We start from the raw sequence: 22508 nt of genomic DNA, 5'->3' as shown, positions 1-22508 counted from the left end.
ATTCAATCACCATCATCAGTCAAGAGATATGCGCTCTCTTACTTTTGCTCAGAGTCTTATATGTACCGCTAAGTGCGTGAACATGTTAGTATGATGATTCCTGGGCGCTCTGAGGGGAAGTCGTCACTGTGAACCCGCTTCCTTCAAACAGCTCTCTGGCTGCCTATCTAATTGTAGGGAGACAGGTGCGACTGGTCTGACAGCACAGGCCATGCTCTCCTCCTTGATCAAAGCCGCTCGGTGATGGCTGTCTGGCACGCCGCGGCGTTGCGCTGGTGTAATCTGCCTTCTCGGACAGCTAACATCTCAGACTGAGCCCTGCGAGTGGAATCTGCGTGCTAACCGTGCCTCTCTTTTAGCCTTCACCAAACAGGCGAGCGAAGGAAGAACCTGACATGTGGAGTTCAGGCCTGTGGTATGAAGTGCAGTAGAAACAAATCAGGTTGACTCAGGAAAAACATGCAGCTGGTTGTGGGATTTCAGACAGAAATAATGGGGAGTGTCTATTTCCCTTAAACTTTAAAAAGCCAAAGTGTTGAACTTTACTTTTCATGCTGCGTCTTGCAAAAGTATTCATACCCCTAAGAGTGTTTCCTGTTTTGCACGTTTGTATTCAGCCCCTCTGAGTCGACACCTTCTGCAAGCACCTTTTGGGCCAATAGAGTCGCAGGTCTTTTGAGTTATGTCTTCATCAGCTTTGCAGATCTAGTTATGTTTCTTTTTTATAAAATGGCTCGAGCTCAAACAGATTAGTTGAAGTGTGTCAGTGAATGTCCGTTTTCTAGTCTTCACACTAATCTTCATTTGAATTTAGCACTTTCTTTGCACTGGATTTTATCTGGGGGTATTTGATTAAAGGGGACTCAATAAATGTGCATCCTCTACTTTTCTTATTTTTACTAGTTTTAAAAAAATGGTGTGAAAAGCATTAATTTTACTTCCACTTCTCAATGATGCTCTACTTTGTGTTGCTCCATCACGTAAAATCCAAGTAAGAATAGTTCCTTAAAAAGCCTGTCTCCATAACTTGACATGTATAAAAAAAGTTTGAGGGGGAATGAAAGCTTTTTAAAGGCTGGGTTTTTGTTTGGTTCTAGCGTAACTTTTGCAGCAGGAGCGCCGTCTAACTGACAGAAAAAATGCTCAAAGATTGTGCAGAGTTAAAAAAGCCTGCTGCAAAAACACAATTAGAGCCTGGAATTACTAATAGCCTGTGGAAGTGCAATACAATGCAGCCATAATAATTATGGCTACTGTGATCAAAATCTTTGCTGTTGTAAAATTGGTTTCCGTAATTGTCTGCAAACTTGAATGTTACAAAGCTGAATAGGAGTTTGAGCCCTAACAAAATAGGAGTGTTTAACTAAAAATCTACAGGGCAGAAATGTTGCAGCGAAGTGAACTCTGAAACGAGTTCACTTCGCTGCAACATTGGAAGTTTTTAATGCTGACTTCGCTTTACTTTGATTCTGTCCTCAATTCACTACCAGCAAACAAATGTAATCCTAAAACTTTAAGTCGGTCTTTACGTTTTTGTTTAGTGTTTTATCCGGATTATATTCTGCTGTTTCATATGCAATTAAATGAAAATATTCTTGCCTTTTCTTGACAGCACCGGTGCTTGTTTGTTTGCCTCATAAGTCAGTGACAGCAGGTTTATTTATGCTAATTGTGTCTACCTGTGGTTGGTGTGACACGTCTGTCCCAGCAGAGCTAAAGTGAAGACCCAGGCGGCGGTCTTCCACAGCCCCCTCAGTCCGTGCCACCTCTCCAGTTTACTGTGAGCGTGACTCAAACCGAGGCCGGCCAGCACACACACTGCAGCGTCGCTCTGGAGCCAAAAACGCTCCACCTGCAGGAAGTCGAACACAGATGCATGTAAAACGTAACATATCTAGTCATAACAGTAAGAGAAATATACACAGAAGCAAAAAATAAAGGTTTTAGACAGGGTTCTGCGCACCACTCCAAGCAGTAAAGGTCTACTGATGTCCAGGTTAGCTCTCCAAGCAAAAAACAGGGAGTAGACAAGCAGCATTGCAGTCAAGAGCCAGGAGACGGAGCAGCAGGTCCTGGAAAGGAAAGAATACCAGCTATACATAAATCAGATATTTCATTTGCTTTTATTTCCAAGTAATCAACACTCAGACACAGTGCAAAATGTATTCAAACCCCTTTGGATTTCTCATTTTGTCGAATTACAACCACAGACTACAACGTGCTTTATTAGGATTCCATGTGATCGACCAACACACAGAGTGCATCATTTTGATGTGGAATAAAAATGCTATGCGGTTTTTAAAAATGTGAACAAATCTAAATCTGAAAAGATTTTTTTAAATATTCAATTTTAAATAAAATCCAATTGCCTTCAGAAGTGTTTGAGAACATTAGTGAACCAAAAACAGCATCATAAATCTAAAAAAAAAATTAAATTATCTTTGAATGGACAGTTTGGCACAGCGAGCCACACAGAGACACACCAAACATGTGGAAGTAAGGTTCTGCTCAAACAAGCGTAAGATAGATTTTTTTTGGCTTGTGTGCGACGCTGCATACCACCTTTAACACACTATCCTCATGGTAAAACATGGCGGTAGCAGCAACATCCTGTGGGAAGGCTTTTCTTTAGCTGTTCACAGATGATGGTAATGATATGATTGGGGTTAAATACAGTATAGTCAGAAAAGATCAAAGAAAAGAAGGGAAAAAAACTGTTCAAGGCTCCAAAAGACTTGAGAGTGGAGCGCAGGTTCACCTTCTAGCAGGACTACAACTCTAAATATAAAGCTACAGGCTTAGCTCTAATGGAAAACCTCCGGCTCTCCAGCCAATGTGACCGAGTTTAAGCTATTTTGTAAGGAAGATTGGGCAAAAAGTTTGTTTCTAGATGTGCAAAGCTGGTAGGGACAAAAAGTCTTGCAGCTGCAATTATAGCGAAAGGAGGAATAACACAGAACTGTCTGAGAAGAGCTGAACTCAAATGTAGGCCGCACTTTTCAGATTTCTGTTTTGAAAACAAGTGAAAATGATGTATCCTTTTGCCTTCCTACTTTAAAATTATGCACTGCTTTGTGAAGGTCTATCATAAACCTAGATATACAATGAATTACTGTGTGTATTATTTTTTTAAATATTAAATGTATCCCTTTTCTCTGTTATAAACATACTTATTTAACAAACTGTTTAATTATTATTAATACTAACAGGCTGGTTGCTTGCTAGCAAGCTACGAGGAGCATGATTGATTTTCTAATGCAGACTGAGTCATAAAGAGCTGCTGCCAGCCTCTGAATCACAAAGTCATTACAGTAAAGCTGTAAAATATGCTTAGAGACGACTAAATAAAAACACGTTCACTCTCATGGCAAAAAAAAAAAAAAAAACACGTCATCGTCTGAACCTTAGAAGATCGGGTCAGAATGAGTTCCTCAACAAACAGATGTCAGGTGGTGGGTTTTTTGGATATGTGAGCTCATTTCAAATCCTGATTTCTCTCATATCTCGACAAATTAAAGATTTATTTCTGCACTCGGAAAAATTATTATTTGCAAGGCGACTTCTTGGTGTGGTAACATAGCACGATGTGCAATTTGCATTGCTTCCCTTTGGCACTTCGATGGGCTGACCTTGGTCTTCTTCATGTGTTTGTGGTTTATTAAAGTTCACCTCAGGAGGAGGAGAGGGGGGGAACGGCTGGTGCTTTGCAGAGCGCTCCAGGGCAGCACCAGGCTTTATCAGCGCCACCCCACAGACCCCAGCAAAGCCACCACTGTAATGAATCACTGGATGCCGCCGTCACATACGCACAGAGACTTACTGGCGCATGCAAACATGTTTATTTTTTAAATCCTAAATAAATATCAACGGCTCTCCATCTGAATGTGGAGTGTCGTGACAGCTTGACAGCGAGGTGCCTCAGCCTCGTTTTGTGTTCACGTTTTCCAGGATCAGCGTTTTGTCAGCGGTCTTGTTAGTCGTCTTTCACTCCAGAGGATTAAGATTTTATTTATATTTTTTAGGAGGGGGGGGTGGCGGCAGATGTGGCTGCCGAGTGCCGTGTTGTACAGCCGCCTTGCGCGTCCTACCTGTCCCACGTGGAGAGGAGAAGGCCGGCGCCTGCCAGGACCAAAACAGGAGGAGAGAGATCCGCCACGCAGTGGTCCAGCTGGGCCCTGCACACACAGAAACACACACGTACGGATGCAGAGCGCGTGATGGACACCAAAGACGCGCCTAATTACCCTTCGCCATACTGGAGTCAAGGACAGCAATTATCAAATGCCCTCCTTCCCTCGTGAAAACAAACTCCCTGGACCGCGTGCTTCCTCTTTCAATCGGATTGACAGATACGAATGACTGTGTCATCCGTCCCCGGCAACCCTGTCCTCTCCTCACAGCGCCTGTCATTCACAAAGCGCTTGCTCAGTGCAGAGAGATAGTTCCCTGCCTCTTCCTTAATACCCATCTCTATTTGACAGCTTATTGAGTCTCTATATCTCCCAATGAACACTGTGTGTGATGTGCTCACGAGCCGGTGTCTGTGTGAGTGTGTGTGTGTCAACGTCTCCGCCGGGTTTACGTCTCCAGAGTGACATGCCTGTCATGTTCGCCTCTTTCCCCCCACATTGAAGGTGTGCGTGTCCGTCAAGCAGCAGGGGTGGATGGGAAGGGGTGGGTGGCTGGCAGAAGGGGGTCTGGTGGTGGGGGGTCCTAAGATGAACATACACCCCCCCCACCACCCCCCACCACTCATGTCCCATCAGTTGGAGAAAGATAGCAGCAGTGGGATGACTGCAGTGGTGGCGGAGAGCAAAAGGAGGATATATTTATTGGTGGTGGTGGTGGGGGGGGGGAGAGAAAAATACAATTTCTCCAGCTCTGCTGCAGTGTTTGTCATCACAGCTTGTCACGGTTCACCACTAGAGCTGAGTGATCAGTTCAAACTGCAAGAGAAACAGAACACAGCGTTTTTTTGGCCCGTAAGCAGGTTCAGTTCTTTGATGGGAGAGAGTGGAACGGGAAGAACAAAAGCTGCCAGAGTGAGCGGGGAAGGAAGAGGGGACGCAGCACCGACTCTTGGCTCTCTCGGAAAATTGGCGTGTCTGCAGTTAAACCTGAGTAAACCACCATAACCATACAGCATTGAGTGGCTGCGTCCTCCATCTTCAGACCGAAATGTGCTCGCCGTGTGTCTGAGATCAAAGCCCTCACTTCACTTTATAGCTTCTCTTTTGCTCCATATTACATAAAATAGTCAAATTGACAGAGAGCTACAAGATGTACCTTAAACATTTAGAATTAAATAATTTATATATATATATATATATATATATATATATATATATATATATGAATAAAAGCGCTGTGCATAAAAATCCATACAAAGATTAATATCAATGTTTTCAAAAACTATTTAATATCAATATTCTGACTTTCAATATCGATATACCTCCCAACCTCTAGGGGGCGTTATTACAGCGCGCCATTACTGTTCACGACTCATCCTAGATGAAACACAGACCTAATATATATATATATATATATATATATATATATATATATATATATATATATATATATATATATATATATATATATATATATATATATAAAGAATAGATGCAAAATTTAAGAATTTGCTACAATTTCTGTGATTATAAACTGTCTGTATAACTGAACTTTAGGTACCGTAATTTATTCCAATTGATTTAAACAAAAATTGCCCAGCAGTTTGTAAAGGACATTCATGGGCACTGAACTTTTTAACTTTTTGTCATGTTGTATGTGATAGATCAGCACAAAGATAATAATGTGATATAAAAGGAAAATGATACATGTTTTGTTTTAGTTCAAAATTAATGCAGATTGCATTTATATTCAGATCCACCAAGTAAATATTCCCATCAACTCTGACTAGCTTGCTACAATTTTCCTCGGAAGAGAAACCACCAACGCCATCGGTGCAGCAAGGCAGACCAGCCTAGCTCTCGACTTCCTTCTTATAAAAAGAAAAAAAAAATGTGTCTGAACCCATGATGATATTTAAAAACAGAGGTACAGACCGGACTTTTAAACAAAGTCTACAAACTTTGAATGAGTTTTTGGGACCATCCCAAAAGGTTAATCAGAGCTGGCTTTATTTGTTCTCTAATCATTGCTGATGTGCGTTCAGGATCATTGTTCTGCTGCAACACATCATTGTGTCCAGGTTTCCCTCTAGCTTTTAATCTGAGGTGAAGTTGAAGACTTTGGTGGTCCTACATTATCAACCCACCAACTTTGTCTTATTCACTATAACAGCCTCACAGGTTGACAGCTGATACAGCGTCTGAGCCTCACATTAACTCCTGTAAAACACATTTATGGTTGCTGTGACCAAACAGCTCCACCTGCATCTCGTCTCACTATAACAGTTCCTCCAGAGGGCCTCTGTCTCGTCCATGTGGGCAGCTACTAATGTCTTCCCAGCTCAAAAGTACCAGCTTTGGATCAGGGCCTTCTTTCATGCTCAGCAGTGACCCTGGAGTCCCAGCATTCTCCAGCACATGGCAGGCTTGAGCTGTGGAGGTCTCTGGGTTGTTCTCCAACTTTCTGACCAATTTCCCTCCATCTTAAATAGAAGGTTTTGGTCGGACGGTTGAAATTTGGTCACAGTTGGACGACAATACCAAAACAAAATCAAATGTGGTTTTCAAAAGGACAAAGCTGAGGCTAACACTGACCTTCTGGAATGGCATTGACGTCGTTAACAAGTTAAGGATTATATATAAAAGCTGGGCACATACTATGGCATGTGTAATTTTTTTGGTCTTGAAAACTAAAAAGCAAATCCAAACCAAATTTATTGAAGTTGTCTGTCATATTATACTTCCACCCTGTAATAGGAAAAGCTGAATTAAACCATTAAAAGCCTAAATTTTCATACTCATGACAACAGAACCCTCACCAGAACGGTACCTCTTTGAAAGAGTCATATAAACTACATCAATCAGGGTTTCTCTATTAAGTGAAAGTCTCATTCATTAGGTATGTGAACTAAAACACAGACAACTCTGCAAAAACGGATCTAAAAATAAGCAAAACGTTCCTAAAATTTGTGTTTCTGTCCATGATTTGAGCAGGTAAATAATATTATCTGCCAATGGAATGAGTATTTTGACCCCTAAAATAAGATTATTAAACATCCTGCACTTGAAATAAGACGATGGAGATGAATTGTTACTATTTTAAGTGCATAGCTCTTATTTCATTGGCAGATCATTTTATTAATCTGCTCAAATCAAGGACAGATACACTAATTTTAAGAAAATCTTACTTATTTTTAGTTCCATTTTTGCAGTGAACAGGTTCCTCATTTTGAAGTAAGGTCTATTCAGGTGCGTGTTACCAATTTGCAATTTGTGATCAGTGTAAATATGTACCAAAACATTTGATATTAAGGGAAAGACTAATAAACTCACTGCAGCATTGTGGTCAGACTCACGGAGGTCTCTGCCTTTGCCTAAAAAACACAAAAAGGTACAGATCTAAAAATATAAAAAGGGTAAAACTTTCGTGATAAGAACAGCAAGAGTTTTTCTGTAAAACATAATGTGCAAATTGGTATAGAGAGAAGAAAGCAGCTCGTACAAGGCTGAAAGTGCCATACTCTGCCCTCAGCAGATGGGTCAGCAACCCGGACAGGGTGGTCTGGTCCCCCCAGCTCCAGCGGGCCGTGTTGAGGTAGGACGACAGGGGGAGGTAGATGTACGGGAGGAAGCCAGCGACGAAACAAGCTCCCAGGGACACAACGCCCAAAAGAGACAGCTCCTGTTTAAATGCATTTTAGAAGTATTCACAGATATTATTTGGGTCCTTTATGTAAGTGAATCCAGTTTAGACTGGACAGAGACTTACCTTCAGAGCATAGAGTCGGTAAAGGACCCAGGGGATGATGATCAGCACATACAGGACCAGGGTGTGTTGGTTGCACAGCCCCAGGCCGCAGGAAAACGCTCCCCAATGTGCAATCTGAAAAAAAAAAAACGATCACAACACAACGCTGTCAGTTTAACATCCGAGACGCATCCAGAAAGAAGATGGAGGTCGGTAACGACGCGTCTGATGGGACGACCTTTCTCCTCTGCCTGGAGTCTTCAGCACAGTGGAAGCTGGCCATCAAGAAGAAGAGGAGGCCAACAAAAAGGTTGTTGAGGGCGAAGACTTCAGCCACCGTCGACCACTGCCAGCTGAGCCTGGACACAGCAAACAGCCCTCCAGCTAGAACGGCACCGGGTCCAGAACCCGTCAACCTGGCAATCAACAACAACGGTCTTTGACTCATTTTTCAGAGACGCACAGATGAGAGTTTCTTGGCTGATTTCTGATCACTGTTTTTTTTATTTTTTAGATTTTCAATGTAAAGTTTAGCCATAATTACGTTTAACAGGATTCAAGATATATCTTTCCAAGACTTTATGCAGTTAATAATCATTGGCAGGATCTGATGGCGCAGTGAGCATGTGACCCGTGTACGGAGGCCTTAGCCCTCGACGCGGCTGACCTGGGTTTGATTCCGGCCTAAAGTCCTTTACCGCTCGCCTTACCCTTCTCCCAATCCCCCTTTCTTGTCAGCCTATTTTTTTAAAATTAGCCACTAGTGCCACAAAACCCATAAAAATAGAATATTTAAGAAATAATTGTTAATTATCCATATTAGGAAGTTCTCAAATCATATTGCTTTCCTTGACTTTATTTTAAACACCTAAAACTCTGAAAAGCTAAGTTTTAGTTTTCGCCCCCCAGTAACAATTACTACACCGAAGAATGTCGACAGAAAGTCCAAACGTAGGTGTGATGCATCCAGTGAGTGGGAAAAGATATAATTTGTTGAGTTTCTGATTCACCATCAGTCAAGCTGATAATCGACCGAATCTGGTCACCAGCTGATTTCTCTACTTCTTACATGGGACTATAAAACATGCTGTACTTTTTACGGTTGTCAGAATATGGGTATATTAATAAATCATACTGACTGACAGGGAAAAAAAAAAATCTCCACCCCGTCATTATCCTTCAAACCCAAACCAATGATAACACTCAGCACCACAACATCCTGCTCTGATAAAGAAAGATTTATTTATGCATGAAAAAACTTTGTGAGTTGTCAACTATCTAAGAATACTGATACTGCAGCAAAAAAGTAACAGATTATTTGTAGGTTCTGAGTAAAAAGATTTGTTTAAAAGAAAAACACATAAATACATGAATAATTAATGCATTTTGTAATTTCTTTGAGAAAATATTTAAGTTTATTTTTTCTGTGAAATTATTAATGTTCTCTGTATACAAATTTAAATACAGTCTCAATTTAAGATATTATTATTATTATCATTGATCAGTTTTCTAAGCATCTTTAACATCTTTATTTTAGATTTGCACCAGTGGGGCTTTTCTTGGCCTTTATTGATAACCATCCTATTGATCCATTCAGATGTGTTTTTAAGGACGTAAAAACACAAACGGAGAAAACTATTTGCTGCAGGTTCTTTGAAATTGTTTTGAACGTGACAGAAAATGCAGTAATCACCAGATTAAAAGCATATGTCCCTAACCTTGATCTGATTTTTAATGAAGTCAGTAAAGTGCACTGGCCTGAAAAAGGTGGGAGCTCTTAGTTTTTATGCATTTATTATATGATCATAAAAACTGATTTTACAGTATCTAACCAATCAGACTCAATCAAGGCCAAACCTGTATGATTTCCGCCCCTGGCCGATTGACTGGTGTAAAAAAATAAAAAATAAAAAAAAAGTTTAAAAGAATTTATGAAATAAAAACAACAAAGTCAGCAACTTCCCACAGCATGCAAATGTTCCAGCCAAATAAGCTCCCGCTTCTTTCAGACTAATTTAGGGACCGGTGATAATCTTCCTCCTGCCCAATTCTGCTTCTCGGACCAGACCTTCGGAAGTAAAAAAAAAAAAAAAAAAAAAATCCCCCTCTCTGTGATTTGAGGTAATTCATCAGAACTCTGTTCCCAGCAGCCGGTTGATCTCGAGCAGACGGTCGCAGAAACCACCGCGGTGGAGATAGCACTTTATCCTCAGCTTCTTAAATATAATGTGCGCACAAAAAGTTTTCCCTTTCCTCCTCTCCTGTGCTGTTCCCATCTCCTCTGCGGTAATTGAAGCAAACTTGGGATAATCTGTCATACGCTAAGACCCACCACTTACTAATATGAGAGACAGAGAAGGGGAGGGGGGGGGGGGGAATTACGAGGGGGGGGAAAGGGGAAAATAGTGCAGTAGAGTGTGCATTAAAGGGGTAAGACAGCGTGCGGGATGTAGGATGAAATACAGGAAGAGGGAAATAAATAAAAAAAAGTTCATGAAGAGAGAAGGGGAAGAAAGGAAATAAAAAAAAAAGCAACCGAGTCCAGAGCATGCTGGCTCTGAAATATGAGCAGGCTCGACAATTAGGGAAGTCAGGCAGTATGGCCCTTTCCACTATTGTGTGGAGTGGCTTAGAGTCCTCATCAGCCTATCAGCTAACTGACAGGCAGAGAGCTGCTCTATTCAGCACCGCAGATACAAGCTGCAGGCCAAACGGCTGCCAGGTCCCTTATGACCCCACAATCCCTTGCCGGTGACAGCTTCAAGCTCCATAGCAAATTAGGCGCTCTCACATTACAATCGCAGAAGACAGATTCCATTAACGGTATCTGAAATTGAGTAGAGAGCAGGCCCGTTATCAGACCTGACTCATAAGCACCGCCATTAATCACAAGGCATGATACCATTTATACATTTCCAGCTCTCTGCCTGCCGCTGTGATAGTCAGCCACAAAAGGCCTGATGAGACTTAGGCTAGGGGAACAATGGAGCTTTCTGAGGAAAGCACGGCAAATCAGGGGAAAAAAGGAAAGGGGAGAGCGAGAGAAGGGTAGTGGGGAAATAAAAAAAAAAAAAAAAAAAAACTCCAGCTTGCTGACTACTTCCCATTTTCTCTCTCACCCTCTACTATTTTCCCTCTGTGTTCTCTGAATGAGACTGTACAGTATATGTGAGAGTGTGTGCACTTAAAAGGGGAGGGGGGGGGGTGCCGAGTCGTGGGTCTTAATAAGAGATAGCGGCGTCTTTCTCGATGCACCGCTCCAGGAATTAGTTGTAAGTTGCAGGAAGGATGAAGAAGGGTGGCAGCGCGAGGGAGGGGAGGCAGACGGGGACTTTTGTTGAGGTGCAGGGACCTCCCGCACCCATAATTTTACCTCGCCGCATGACAATTAACCCGCAGCTCGTGCACTTAGCAGGGGGGCTGGTTTGGGGCTAGCGCAGGGTGAAGGGTAGTCATGGGGGGTCCACCAATGTGGTTATTGCACGGAGTCTGCCCCTGCTTCTGAAGTTCGTCTGATGGCCACATTTTCCCCCCACGTACAACTCCTGCTTTCCAGCTTCTTTAAATTCCCCAAGTGCCGAACAAATCTCTCTGGTAGAGCTTGTCAGTCATTAGGAGTGCGGCTTGTGAATGACCCCGCCTGTCGGAGCGGGACCACCTGGGTGCCAGTCAGCCTCCCGGGCGTCCCTACAGCTCACTGCTGCAGGCTGGATGCTCTCGGGTGTCCACAGGACACGTCCTGACACAGGGATGGCCGTGTTCCCCGTTATCAGCACCGAGCGCGGAGCGGCATGCCGCTCGGCGACAATGGGCTGGTTGACACTTAGCGGGAAGGTGACAACAGTCAACAACAAGGCTGTGCTGCCCCCGACTGCTCCGCCCCGCCAGAAATGTCTACATCATCATTTGGGTAACTGGCTGCATGGCAGGCACAGCTGCAGAGCGGTGAAATAAAATATGATTTTATGTTGCCAATTCAATTCAAAAGAGGAACTCTTACAGTATTTAAAGGATACATTTCATTTTTTTGATGATTATGGATAACTAAAAAAAAGCATTCAGAATTTTCTAAAAAAAAAGAAGAAAAAAAAATAGATTCTGTTTTAGAGAACAAATGAATATTACATAAGACCAGAAAGACAACACAGAACTGTTGGCCTAATAAAACTATGTCCATCTACTGTGCAGGACTCGCAGTCAAGATAGTCGGGGCTCCTTTTGCATGATTAAAGCATGACATGGCGGCATTTAGCCTGCGGCTCTGCTGACGTGTTAAAGGCATACTATGCAACATTTTTCAGTTCGACCTGAAATGAGTCATTTCAGGTTGAACAAAGGTTTTTTCGGCTGCCCTGTTGGTCTGTGGGGGAAATACCGTACTTGCAATTGCAGGAACCCTCAGCCCGCACCCACAGGCTCAGAAGTGTCGTGCAAGACCGCGAGAGTCTGTCTTGCTTTACGGCGAGAACTCCATGTGTTTTTGCCCAGCCATTCACTATATGCACGCGTGAAAGCAACAACAAAGAACTGTGTGTTAACGTCAAATAAACATGCAAGAATATCGAGTTTTTTATTATTATTATTATTTTTTATTATTTTTTTTATTTATTTTTTTAATGTTGGCGAGGCGGTAGCGTGAGTTTGGCGAGGCGGCCGCCTTGCCAAGATAGTGCTGCGGGAAACCCTGATGTTCATACTTTCACTGTGTTAGTCATTGTTTGTACTGCCGTTTTTTCCACTTTTCGTTGCGTTTGCCTGTCTGCTAAGCTCAAAACAACCGCGCCTGGCTTGACGGAGAAACCAGAACAGCTGAGCATCTTTACGACAGTGCACTTTTACTTTCGCCCTCTGGGGGGAGCCTTGCTGGAAAATCAACCCCGGTTGCATAGTATACCTTTAAAGAAGCCCAGTTAGCTTCAGGTTTTTGGATCTGGTTTATCTCATCTTCCTATTGACAGTACTCCGTCGTTTCTTTTACGGGACTTAGCTTGTTTGGCCAGCAAGCTGACCTGACCTGAGTGTTACTATGGTTATTAAACCTGGTGTCCGGACCTTTGAGCAGCTGCTGAGTCCTGCTGGAAGACTTAATCAGCAGCTGCATGAAGCTTGTCACCAGAGGGAGGCATGAAGTCCTCTGAGGTTTCCTGGCTGACCTTAGACTTGATAAAAACTCAGTGAATCAACAGCAGATGACGCAGCAACCTAAATCATGACCGACATCGGGGATGTCACACTAGGCCTTAAGCAAAGTGGATTCTTTCCTTCAGACACCAGGACCTTAATTATTTTATAATTTTTTTATGAAATTCTAAATTCACTTTTTTCCTTAAAAGCAGGATTTTGGACCGCTGAGCAACAGTCCAGTCCTATATCCGGGTCCTTGAACTGCCAATGTTTGGTGCCTCTTGAGACCCTGACTCCAGCTGCAGCTCACACCTCGGGCATCTTTCCAGAACGTTTGCTTTACAATCTTCTCAAGGTTGCAGTTATTAGTGTTGCTGATGCATCGTTTTCTACCAGGTTTTTTTTTTTTCTTCCACTCAACTTCGCATCAACATTCAGAACTCAAACAGCAACGACCTTTTACAGCTTACCCTCAGTCGATCAAGTATGAATTTTGTTTCCTCATTAGCCGTAAATCCTAATCCTCAAAATTACCTTTAATAAACACTGGAATCATATCACAGTATGTAAAGGAACTGATTTAAATAAATTCTTTTTGCTAAGCCCCCAAAAAATTATGTTTGTGTGTCCTGTCTGTCAATATAGCATTACGAATTGTTGTCTTATTGCCAAACAGAGCCCAACAGATTTTACTTTCACAAGTGGAGCCTTACTGCTGTCGCCGTAGTGCTCCGCTTGATTTATACATGCGAGAAGCTTTATTAGATTTTATGCTGGGTCTATTTCAGGTTCAATAGACAGAAATGGGAAGGAAGAAGAGGAAAAAAATGGAGAAACAGAGGAGACAAAATGCTAAAAAGAGAGAAAAGGTGAAAGAGAAAGAGGAGAGTAAAGGGAGAGAGATCAATATAACATCCTCTGAGTCTGCTGCTACACCTGCAAAGAGATATAAAAAGAACAGCAAAGCCAGCCGATAAAGTATTACAGGTACAAAAAAACCAACGCCCTGATACCGTCACTGAAGAATATACAGTATTAATTAATATGACATGTATAAAGTGACAGCTGAAGCTAATAATAGGGGTTTTCTGTATAGAAGTGAATCTGTAAGCCCCTGAATCCAAACACCTGTAGGTGTTTGTGAGAGTTCGCTTACATAAGTTTTTTTCCAAAAAAAAAATGGAATACATTTTTAAAAATTAGTTTTTTATACCCTAAAATGATGCAAAAACGCCCTGAATCATCACCTTGAAGAACCAAATGAAACCTGCGTGTCGACTCGCTCCGTTCTACATCGGCCAGACCGGCGCCAGCGTCAATCTTCCGCTATATAACAGCGCACACAAAGCCTACACCAGCACTCTGTACCGAATGAGGATTTACAATGGAGCTGGCCAAGGAAGCCGCTGTCACACACCACCCAGGGGAGCAGACAATACCACAGCTGTGCTACTGTGGATCAGAGCTGCGCTGCTCTCTAACCGAGCGGCGGCAAGCGCTGGAAAGGAATCACACATTCCTGAAGAGGGTAGAAAGCCCCGGAGAGGGGGTGGCCGGCTCAGGCTGAGGCCGGGGTTTCCAGCTGGCCCTCGCTCACACACCCCGGGGGCTCCCTCTGGCCAGGACCCCAGCCAGGGTACTTAGCAGCTATTATATGAAGGGTAAGTGTCTGATGTATTGCTTTGAAGTTTCAAAAGCCAAGCAAGACAGACGAACATTTAAATGATAATGTTTGTCCGCAAATCAAAGGCTGGGCAAACGCCAATAGTGGGAAGTGTCAGTGTGTCATTAATAAACATTTTCGTGAATATATTATCGTTATAGTGAACTTTGTGCTGTGCTCAGTCTGATTAACAATGAGTAACGGCAGCAATAAGGCGTCTGTGTGTCTACAGAATGCATAAGGAATGAAATAAATTATTTATTCCTTATAATTCTACATAAAATGTTTAACTATATAATGAGTCTCATAGCTTCTAATGAGTTATTGACTAAGGGGCAAAAAAAAAATCACATTGTCTAGACATTTTTTTTTATTTAATAAAAAGATTTTTTTCAATCATTGCAATTAAAATGTTTCTCGTCATATTTTCCCTTGTAAATAGTGAAAAAAAAGGAACAAAACTAACGAGAAATAGATTTACCAGGAAGTATACCTTGAGGTTATTTTTATTTATAGCATGCTGATTTTGGGTAATAGATGTCTTAGTGCTTTTAGACCTGTGAAGCTTTTGACATTCGACCATCAGCTTCTGCTTCACTGCTTTGAACTGTGAGAACTGTGAGAATTTATTAAAAGGTATTGCTCTTAAATGATTCCAATCATACCTACAGGACTGGACTTTTTCGTTCCACCTAGATCACAGCAGTCCTATTACAAGATGGAGCTCCTCAGGGTTTCATCCTAGGGCAACTTTTGATCTTGCTAAATTGCAGAACTCTTAAATCAGGGACTGAATTTAACTTCCTGAGCTTTAATAAAACTATAACTGGGAATTTTGACTTTGACCAAAGACAATCTTGTTGATGGAGTTGATTCAGTTCTAGGACAACTAACCTATAATCAGAGATCTGGGAGTTATTCCTTACACTTCTTTTAAGATACACAAACAGATGTGCTCAGCTTTTAAAACCAGCTTCTTTAATCTGCGGATTGTGGTGAAGTTAGAGCCTTACCGTCCTCTAACCAAATAAGCCGTCTATGCATTTACAACATCTTGCAATGCCGCATATTAAGGGCTGAATAACACACCCATTGCCTGCGAAATACTGACACTTGACTTTTAAGCAGACAAGAGCTAACGTGAACATATCACACCAGTACTGGCCTCTTTACATTAGTTTCATGTTAATTTCTTAATCTAGTTTGAAGCTTAAACACTTAAAAAATAAAAACTTGAAAGAAAAGGCATTCAATCAAATCCATAATTGATGTGTTGAGCTGTTCAGTCACAGGACCTCGGTTGCTACTGGACGTCTCGTCTCCTAAACTAAAATCAAGTGACAACAGATGCTCTGATACTGTAGAATGACCTAAATCTCCATATCAGGGGAGCTAAATCCTGGAAAACTTTAAATATTTGCTCAAAACAAACTGTTTTGCTTTGGCTTTTAATACTTGACATTATACTTACATTTTATTTATTTACCGCGATGTGCATTTTTGTCATCTGAGCCATTATTCCTGTTTTGATGACGGTGTTATTTCTCTCAAATTTGTGTGTTACTGTCATCTAAACATACGATGTGTTCCTTTGGGACAGCAAGGAGGTCTGAGCTTTAGCCTAGATTTAAAAGAAGTAAGGTTAACTCACAGATATTAAATTACTGATATGTTACTGGAGAAAAAAAACAACGTTCCTAAATCTTTTTATGATTCTCTTGAAGTGAAAATGCATGGAAAGTTTCTTTGTGTTTTTTTTTCTTTGATACTTAAATATCAATATATTTAATATAGATATGCAAGAGACCTTTTCTTCTGAAACATGCACATTTGAAAACATTTTCAGCCAATCATATCCAGGAGCCTTGTCCCATCCTGTGTGCGGCTGTGAGGCTGTCGGAGAGAGGGACGAATGAGGGTCCCGGGATCTGCTGCTCAGACGTCCCTCCTTCCATGTGAGCGAGCGCTCCTGAGCTACAAGTGCGTGTAAAATTAATCACCACAATTCTCTGCAAACAATACAGCCACTGACATGACAATTTCTCCCAGAATGTCATCTTAATCTCCACCCCACACACAAAAATTACAGGGACAAAAAAAAATAAAATAACAATTTACAAAAACCTCCTGTTTACGCCATTCCCTGAATACCATTTTTCCAACGAAAGTCATTAGGCACACACCAGCGATACATAAATGTAGCTGTATAGATTCCATTAACTAATTCTGGGTGAATTGTAATTGCCGAGTCTGATCTGCCTCTGTGCCTGGTGCCTTATTAAGGCTGCCTGTGGTGGGCGAGGAATGTAATATTGACGTCCGAGACAGACAAAATCTCAGGCCCACGGGCGAAAGGAATATTAAACTGCCACTGCATTCGGCTGTCTATCTAGCCCTCCTCCCCGCCACCCCTCAGCTCCATCCTCATCCCGTAGCCAGTAATGAGGAAATAACATCTTCATTAGACATCTGTTTAACTGTATTAGAGGATAAGTCCTGGGGGAACCATTGGTCATGCTGAGGATGGGGAGAGCCAAGGAGGTCTGTTGGACGACAATGTGAGACACGAGACGCAACAGAAAGGGAACAAAAGGATCTGGGGAGTTCTGGAGATGCGCGGGGGAAATCGGATGGGGACCGGAGTCAGCTGGGCTTACGCCTCAGCGGCCCAGATCTGTGGTCGCCTGGCTGAAAAAGCTAAAAACCCGACCCTTCGTTCAGTCAGTGAACGTACCATACTAACAGGTTTCGCTGACGACAACACTCTTCGGTGAGGAAGTTGTTACTGTAGGAAGAATCCCGTTTAGACCAACAGACATTTCCGATCCAATCCAACTTTATTTATAAAGCACTTTAAAATTTCTCAAAGGACCAAAGTGCTGTACACTGAAACAACATAACACCATTACAGACTCAAAAACGATACAAGCATAAAAGACTAAATTAAAATCAGAACTATAAAATCTATAATAAAATACAAATAAAAGTAACTTAAAATAATGTATCACAGACTAAAATCAACATCTCACACAGTTTAGAAGGCCAAGGCACAGAGATGAGTTTTTAAGAGCGATTTAAAAATCAGACAAAGAAGTAGACAATTTAATTTGTTGTTCCAAGGTTGTTCCACATTTTTGGATCTGCCACGGAGAAAGTACGATCCCCCCTAAGCTTCCGTTTAGTTTTTGGGACCTCCAGAAGCAGCTGATCGGCTGACCTGAGTGAACGGGAGGGTGCATGAAGGTGCAGCAACTCAGAAAGATAAGATGGAGCAAGACCATGGAGAGCCTTAAAAACATATAAAACAACTTTGAAATGAATCCTAAAATGTATAGAGAGCCAGTTAATGAGGCTCAAATGGGGGTAATGTGTTAATATTTACGAGTGCCGGATAAAAGACGTGCCGCAGCATTTTGCACTCTCTGGAGTTGAGCAATGTTGAAGGCACTAACCCCCAAATAAAGTGCGTTACAGTAATCCAGCCGGGTAGTGATAAAGGCATGGATTACTGTCTCTAAAAGATCTCTGGAAAGAATGGGCTTTATTTTGGCCAACTGCCTTAACTGAAAGAAACTTTTCTTCACAGTTGCCTTTATCTGGTTATCGAATTTAAGATCAGCCTCCACTTTGACACCAAGGCTTGTGATAACTGACTTCCTATACCGGGCTAGGTAACCTCGCTCAATGAAGGAACCTCAGATGTGCTGCTAAAAACCATGACCTCGGTCTTACTCTCATTGAATTTCAAGACGTTCAGGGTCATCCAGGTCTTTAGATTTTCCAAGGCAATTTAACAGCACGCGAATTGAGTTCCCGTTGTTTTTGCTTAAAGGAATATAAATTTGGCTCTCATCAGCATAACAATGGAAATGGACACCATGGTTCCTCTTTATGGAGCCAAGCGGGAATAGATAAAGGGCGAAAGAGAAGTGGGCCCAAAACTGAGCCCTGTGGCACCCCACACAATAAGGTAGCAGAGGATGACTTAAAATCGCTAAGAGAGACACAGAAAGTTCGGTTTTCTAAATACGATTTAAACCAATCCAATGGCGTATCCCTGATGTTGTGGTCTACTGTATCAAAAGCTATTTAGCTATTTTTAGTATCATTGAGAGGTTTAAAAATGAATTAAGTCAGAGGAAGCAGATTTTGTAGATTTACAGCAAATTTGGGCAGAATTATTGTTTAACTTTATAATAACCCTAAAATATATAGTTTTGACTGATTTATTCAGAACATTAAAGGATACCTTTATGTAATATAGGTAAAACTATACATTTTATATAGGTTACTGTATGTGGGAGCCATACAGTGAGGTGAATTAACGTAACGCATTCTCTACAATTTAAGAAAAGTAAAGAGAAAAGAAAAGGACAAACATCTGTGAAAAAGGTTGGAAAAAACTGAATCTGAATCGACCAAACTAAAGAAAAAGTATATTTTGATGGCATTAATAATACCAGATTGGTGTTGGCCTGGAAATCGGACGTTATAACCCCTGATTGGTGCATCTCTGGAAAGCAATTTTCCTTGCGTCTACGTGGGATGAAGATTTCATCTGAGTGCAGCAGATGTGAAAGGAAGGGGCGGCCCGGTCGCCTGCGGGGAGAGGTGATAAAGGCGTCTAACAAAACAAACCTATTCAGCTGTTCTCACCATCACGACACATCTTACTCCTGTGGAAAAAAACAGCCCACCTGAGCGAGGAGAGAATGCGCCACCGTGACCATATGGTAAAGGTCCTTCTGAGGAGCAGGAGATGGCTGCCAGCCCATCCTCCTGTCCACCGAGGCATCAGCTGTGCCACACGGGCCGGCGCTTGGCAGGAGGAGCCGAGGTGTGCATTTCTTCCTCGAGAGAAAGCGAGGCCAGACATAGTTGCTTGGGCGGGTATGTTACGTAATCATGTGATCAAACCAAAAGTGCTGATGACTGAGTGTTTTTTTTATTTTTTATTCCTGACGTGATGGCTGTCAGCGCTCCTAACGCGCCCGCTCCTGGTTTCTCAGGATAAGCTCAGGAACGAGGGGGGAGAGATATTGCTCTCAGGTAGCAGAGATTCGGAGCAGCTTTAGCAGATAAACTGTGAAATGAGGGAGAGCACGGCATATAGGGCTGTCTGGATTATCCCGCCACGAAGGGTGCATTCCTCCACAAACTCACGGCTGAGACCTGTGGCACTTCACCAAGCGGTTCCTCCGCGAAAACTCCGAGCGCAATCAATGGTGATTATCATTACGTCCAGCATCCTCAAAGGCTTGTCAGGCCGTGGTGTGAAAACATAAAAAGACATGCAATTTTGGCAATCAAACCGCGTGATCGAGCCAAGAGGGCTGTAATTGACAAATCAAAGGGAGGCTAAAATGCTGCATTTAAACTTATGCGAGAGAGAGAGAATTGGCTTCCCAGCCTATCAACTTACATTCCCTCCACATTAACCACGGCAATCTGGCCGACTAATTTAAACTGATACATCAAAGGCTTGCCATGTTGGGCGTATTCCAGACAAATTTCAAGGTCTTACCAATTTATCATTAGAGGGGAAACTGCCAACAAGTCCTCACATTAATTTCAATATTTCTTCCCATCTGAACATAAATCACATGACACAATCGTTTGATTGGGGTTGGGTGTGTTTCTGGGCTACGGCAAACTACACACAAAAGTAGCACAGAGAGACAAAAGTGACGTTTCTGAACCAAATTACTGAGGGGGGGAAAAAAAGACGGAAATTTGTGTGGCTTCTTATGAGGAAGCAGATATGAGAAAGACTCAGCTGGTAATTTTTCTAATGAAGGAAAGGTCAGGGTAGAATTTAGCCACAGAAAATAAATCAATGTTGAAATTCAGGATGCGTCCCGGCGTCCTGCAGAGTCGTAATGTCAAAACTACATAGTTTTCCACACTCAGATTTCCAGGGTTCCCAGTCTCATTAGCCCGTTTTCAAAGCATAAATACCAACATTTATGGCAGATATTTCTGCAGTTGTTGGGTTTTATCTTAGAAAAAAAACAAACTACGGTAGTAGATGGGTGGGCAGATGTACGGATGGATATATGGACACAAATGGATGGGCAGCCACAAGGATGGATGGATGGGTGGACAGATGGCGAGTCCTCCTATGTGAGCATGTGGCAGAGTGGAAGAAAAAAACGAGGTTGTCTTTTAACATGAGGAGACTTCCAGAAAAAAAACAGGCTCAATATAAGCAACAATCAGTCACAACCAACTAGGTGTTCAAACACCAAACATCTCAGCACTGCGCCAACAGCACTGTCTTTCTTTCTTTTTAAGATTTAGTGGCACAATCACACAGGAAATGGGCAGAGAGAAAAGGAGGTGTCTCTAGGTCTTGACGCAATCCTTAGATAATGAAAAACTATGGATGGACAGACTGTTAGAGACCTGGACATGAAATAAAGTCTGAAAATACAAATATTTTTGATCAAACTTTGGTAAAAACTTAAAGTCCACAGATTTCCTGACAGCATATGAACTCTGAAGGGAGCCGGTTTCCTCCAAGAAGTTCACCATCAACAGACCCTCCCTCTGCACCCATCAGACAAAATGTTCCCCAGCGCTCCACCTAAAGTAGGCCTTGAACAGATAATAACTAAAGCTTTTTATGCTTTTTTTTCTGCATAGATTATACATTCACACTTAAGCTTATGCAATGAGACTGTGCTCTGGCTCGAGTCTTCTCTATCCCATTGAACCCTGTTGGGTGGAGGGTATGGATTTTAGCTGCTCATAATGACCATTTATCAGAACATAATCCATAACTGGATCTAAATCCTCAGAGATTACAATAAGGCTGCGGCTAACGTGGACACTGAAAGCCAGATATCACCCTGGTAGATTTCCAGCCAATGAAATAAAAAAAGGAACTAATTCTCTAAATGGCTGGGTGATCAATAAATGCAATAAAAATACAGTAAAAGTACCCAGAACTGCAGCATCCGTCTCTTACAAGAAAGTCGGTGCAGTCTGAACTAAAGGCTCTTGTCCTGTGGTCCCTAAATTATGTCATAACCTGGCGTTTTGCTGCCAAACACACACGCAGGCCTATTACTGCAAACCTGGCAACACTTACATTTTCATCTTCATTTGCTCTTCTGCTGCCTGCCTCACAGAAATTACATCATGCTTTACAATTCCTATTATAAAAGAAGTAAATTAGATACGGAGGACTGAAAATGTTTAGGTATTCATAAACTGGGACAAAAAAAAAAAAAAAAGAAAGTGAAATGGTCACACTAAGCCATCACCAACAACGTGGAAAATGACTATGATCAGCAAACGCGTGATGTAAGGCTGTCCTGCTAACCACCCGAGATAAAAAAAACAAACAAAAAAAAAGACACGCCAAAGAAGGAATGCGTCAAATACTCCTTACATGATGGAGTCAGCATGCAGGCGAAACAGCGCGGTGGGTGGATGACAATGCAGAGGCTGTAACCTGCGTTTCACGGCTGAGTGAGGGGAGAGGTGGCGAGAGGGAGGAGCACGGTTAGGGATCCTGCTCCCCTCAGACACTGGAGGCGAGAAGGGGGAGATTAGAAATCGTGCCATGTCAGGATTGGGAGCATGCTGGGCAGCGCTGGGGCAGGAGAACACGGGGCATCGGGGTGGGAGGGGCTGCAGGGCACGATAATTGCGATATACATACACACACACGCGCCATCACGACGGGTGGCTGATGGGTAAATAGGCGGGGAAGGGCGGTGGGAGGAAGGAGGGTGGCTGGGTTCTGCTGCTGAATACAGAACAGAGGATCAGGGACGCCACTGCGTGTCAGTCAGGACCTGAAAACACTGCTCCGCGTCACAGACGGCATCAAGAT

General features: G+C 42.3%; 1 protein-coding gene across 4 annotated transcripts in view; it reads right to left on the bottom strand.

Moving 5' to 3' along the window:
* The window catches only part of tmem260 (transmembrane protein 260), a 43668-nt gene that overhangs the window by 9728 nt on the left and 11432 nt on the right, over positions 1-22508 (bottom strand). For 3 of the 4 annotated variants that reach the window (XR_004933368.1, XM_036150549.1, XM_012852398.3), the window contains exons 4-10: positions 8117-8294; positions 7900-8013; positions 7633-7812; positions 7464-7504; positions 4089-4175; positions 1964-2072; positions 1680-1852 (exon numbers count right to left, since the gene is read on the bottom strand). Coding sequence is in view for 3 of the 4 variants with exons in the window: in XM_036150549.1 (XP_036006442.1) it covers positions 1680-1852; positions 1964-2072; positions 4089-4175; positions 7464-7504; positions 7633-7812; positions 7900-8013; positions 8117-8294 (882 nt within the window). In the remaining variant the exon portion in view is untranslated. The remainder of the gene's footprint in view (positions 1-1679; positions 1853-1963; positions 2073-4088; positions 4176-7463; positions 7505-7632; positions 7813-7899; positions 8014-8116; positions 8295-22508) is intronic. The other variant, XM_021310585.2, reaches the window with a different exon arrangement.

This window comes from Fundulus heteroclitus, chromosome 19 (assembly GCF_011125445.2).
Source record: "Fundulus heteroclitus isolate FHET01 chromosome 19, MU-UCD_Fhet_4.1, whole genome shotgun sequence".
Taxonomy (NCBI): Eukaryota; Metazoa; Chordata; class Actinopteri; order Cyprinodontiformes; family Fundulidae; genus Fundulus; species Fundulus heteroclitus.
The sequence above is the reverse complement of the archived record's forward strand: the minus strand, read 5'-3'. Positions and strand labels throughout refer to the sequence as shown.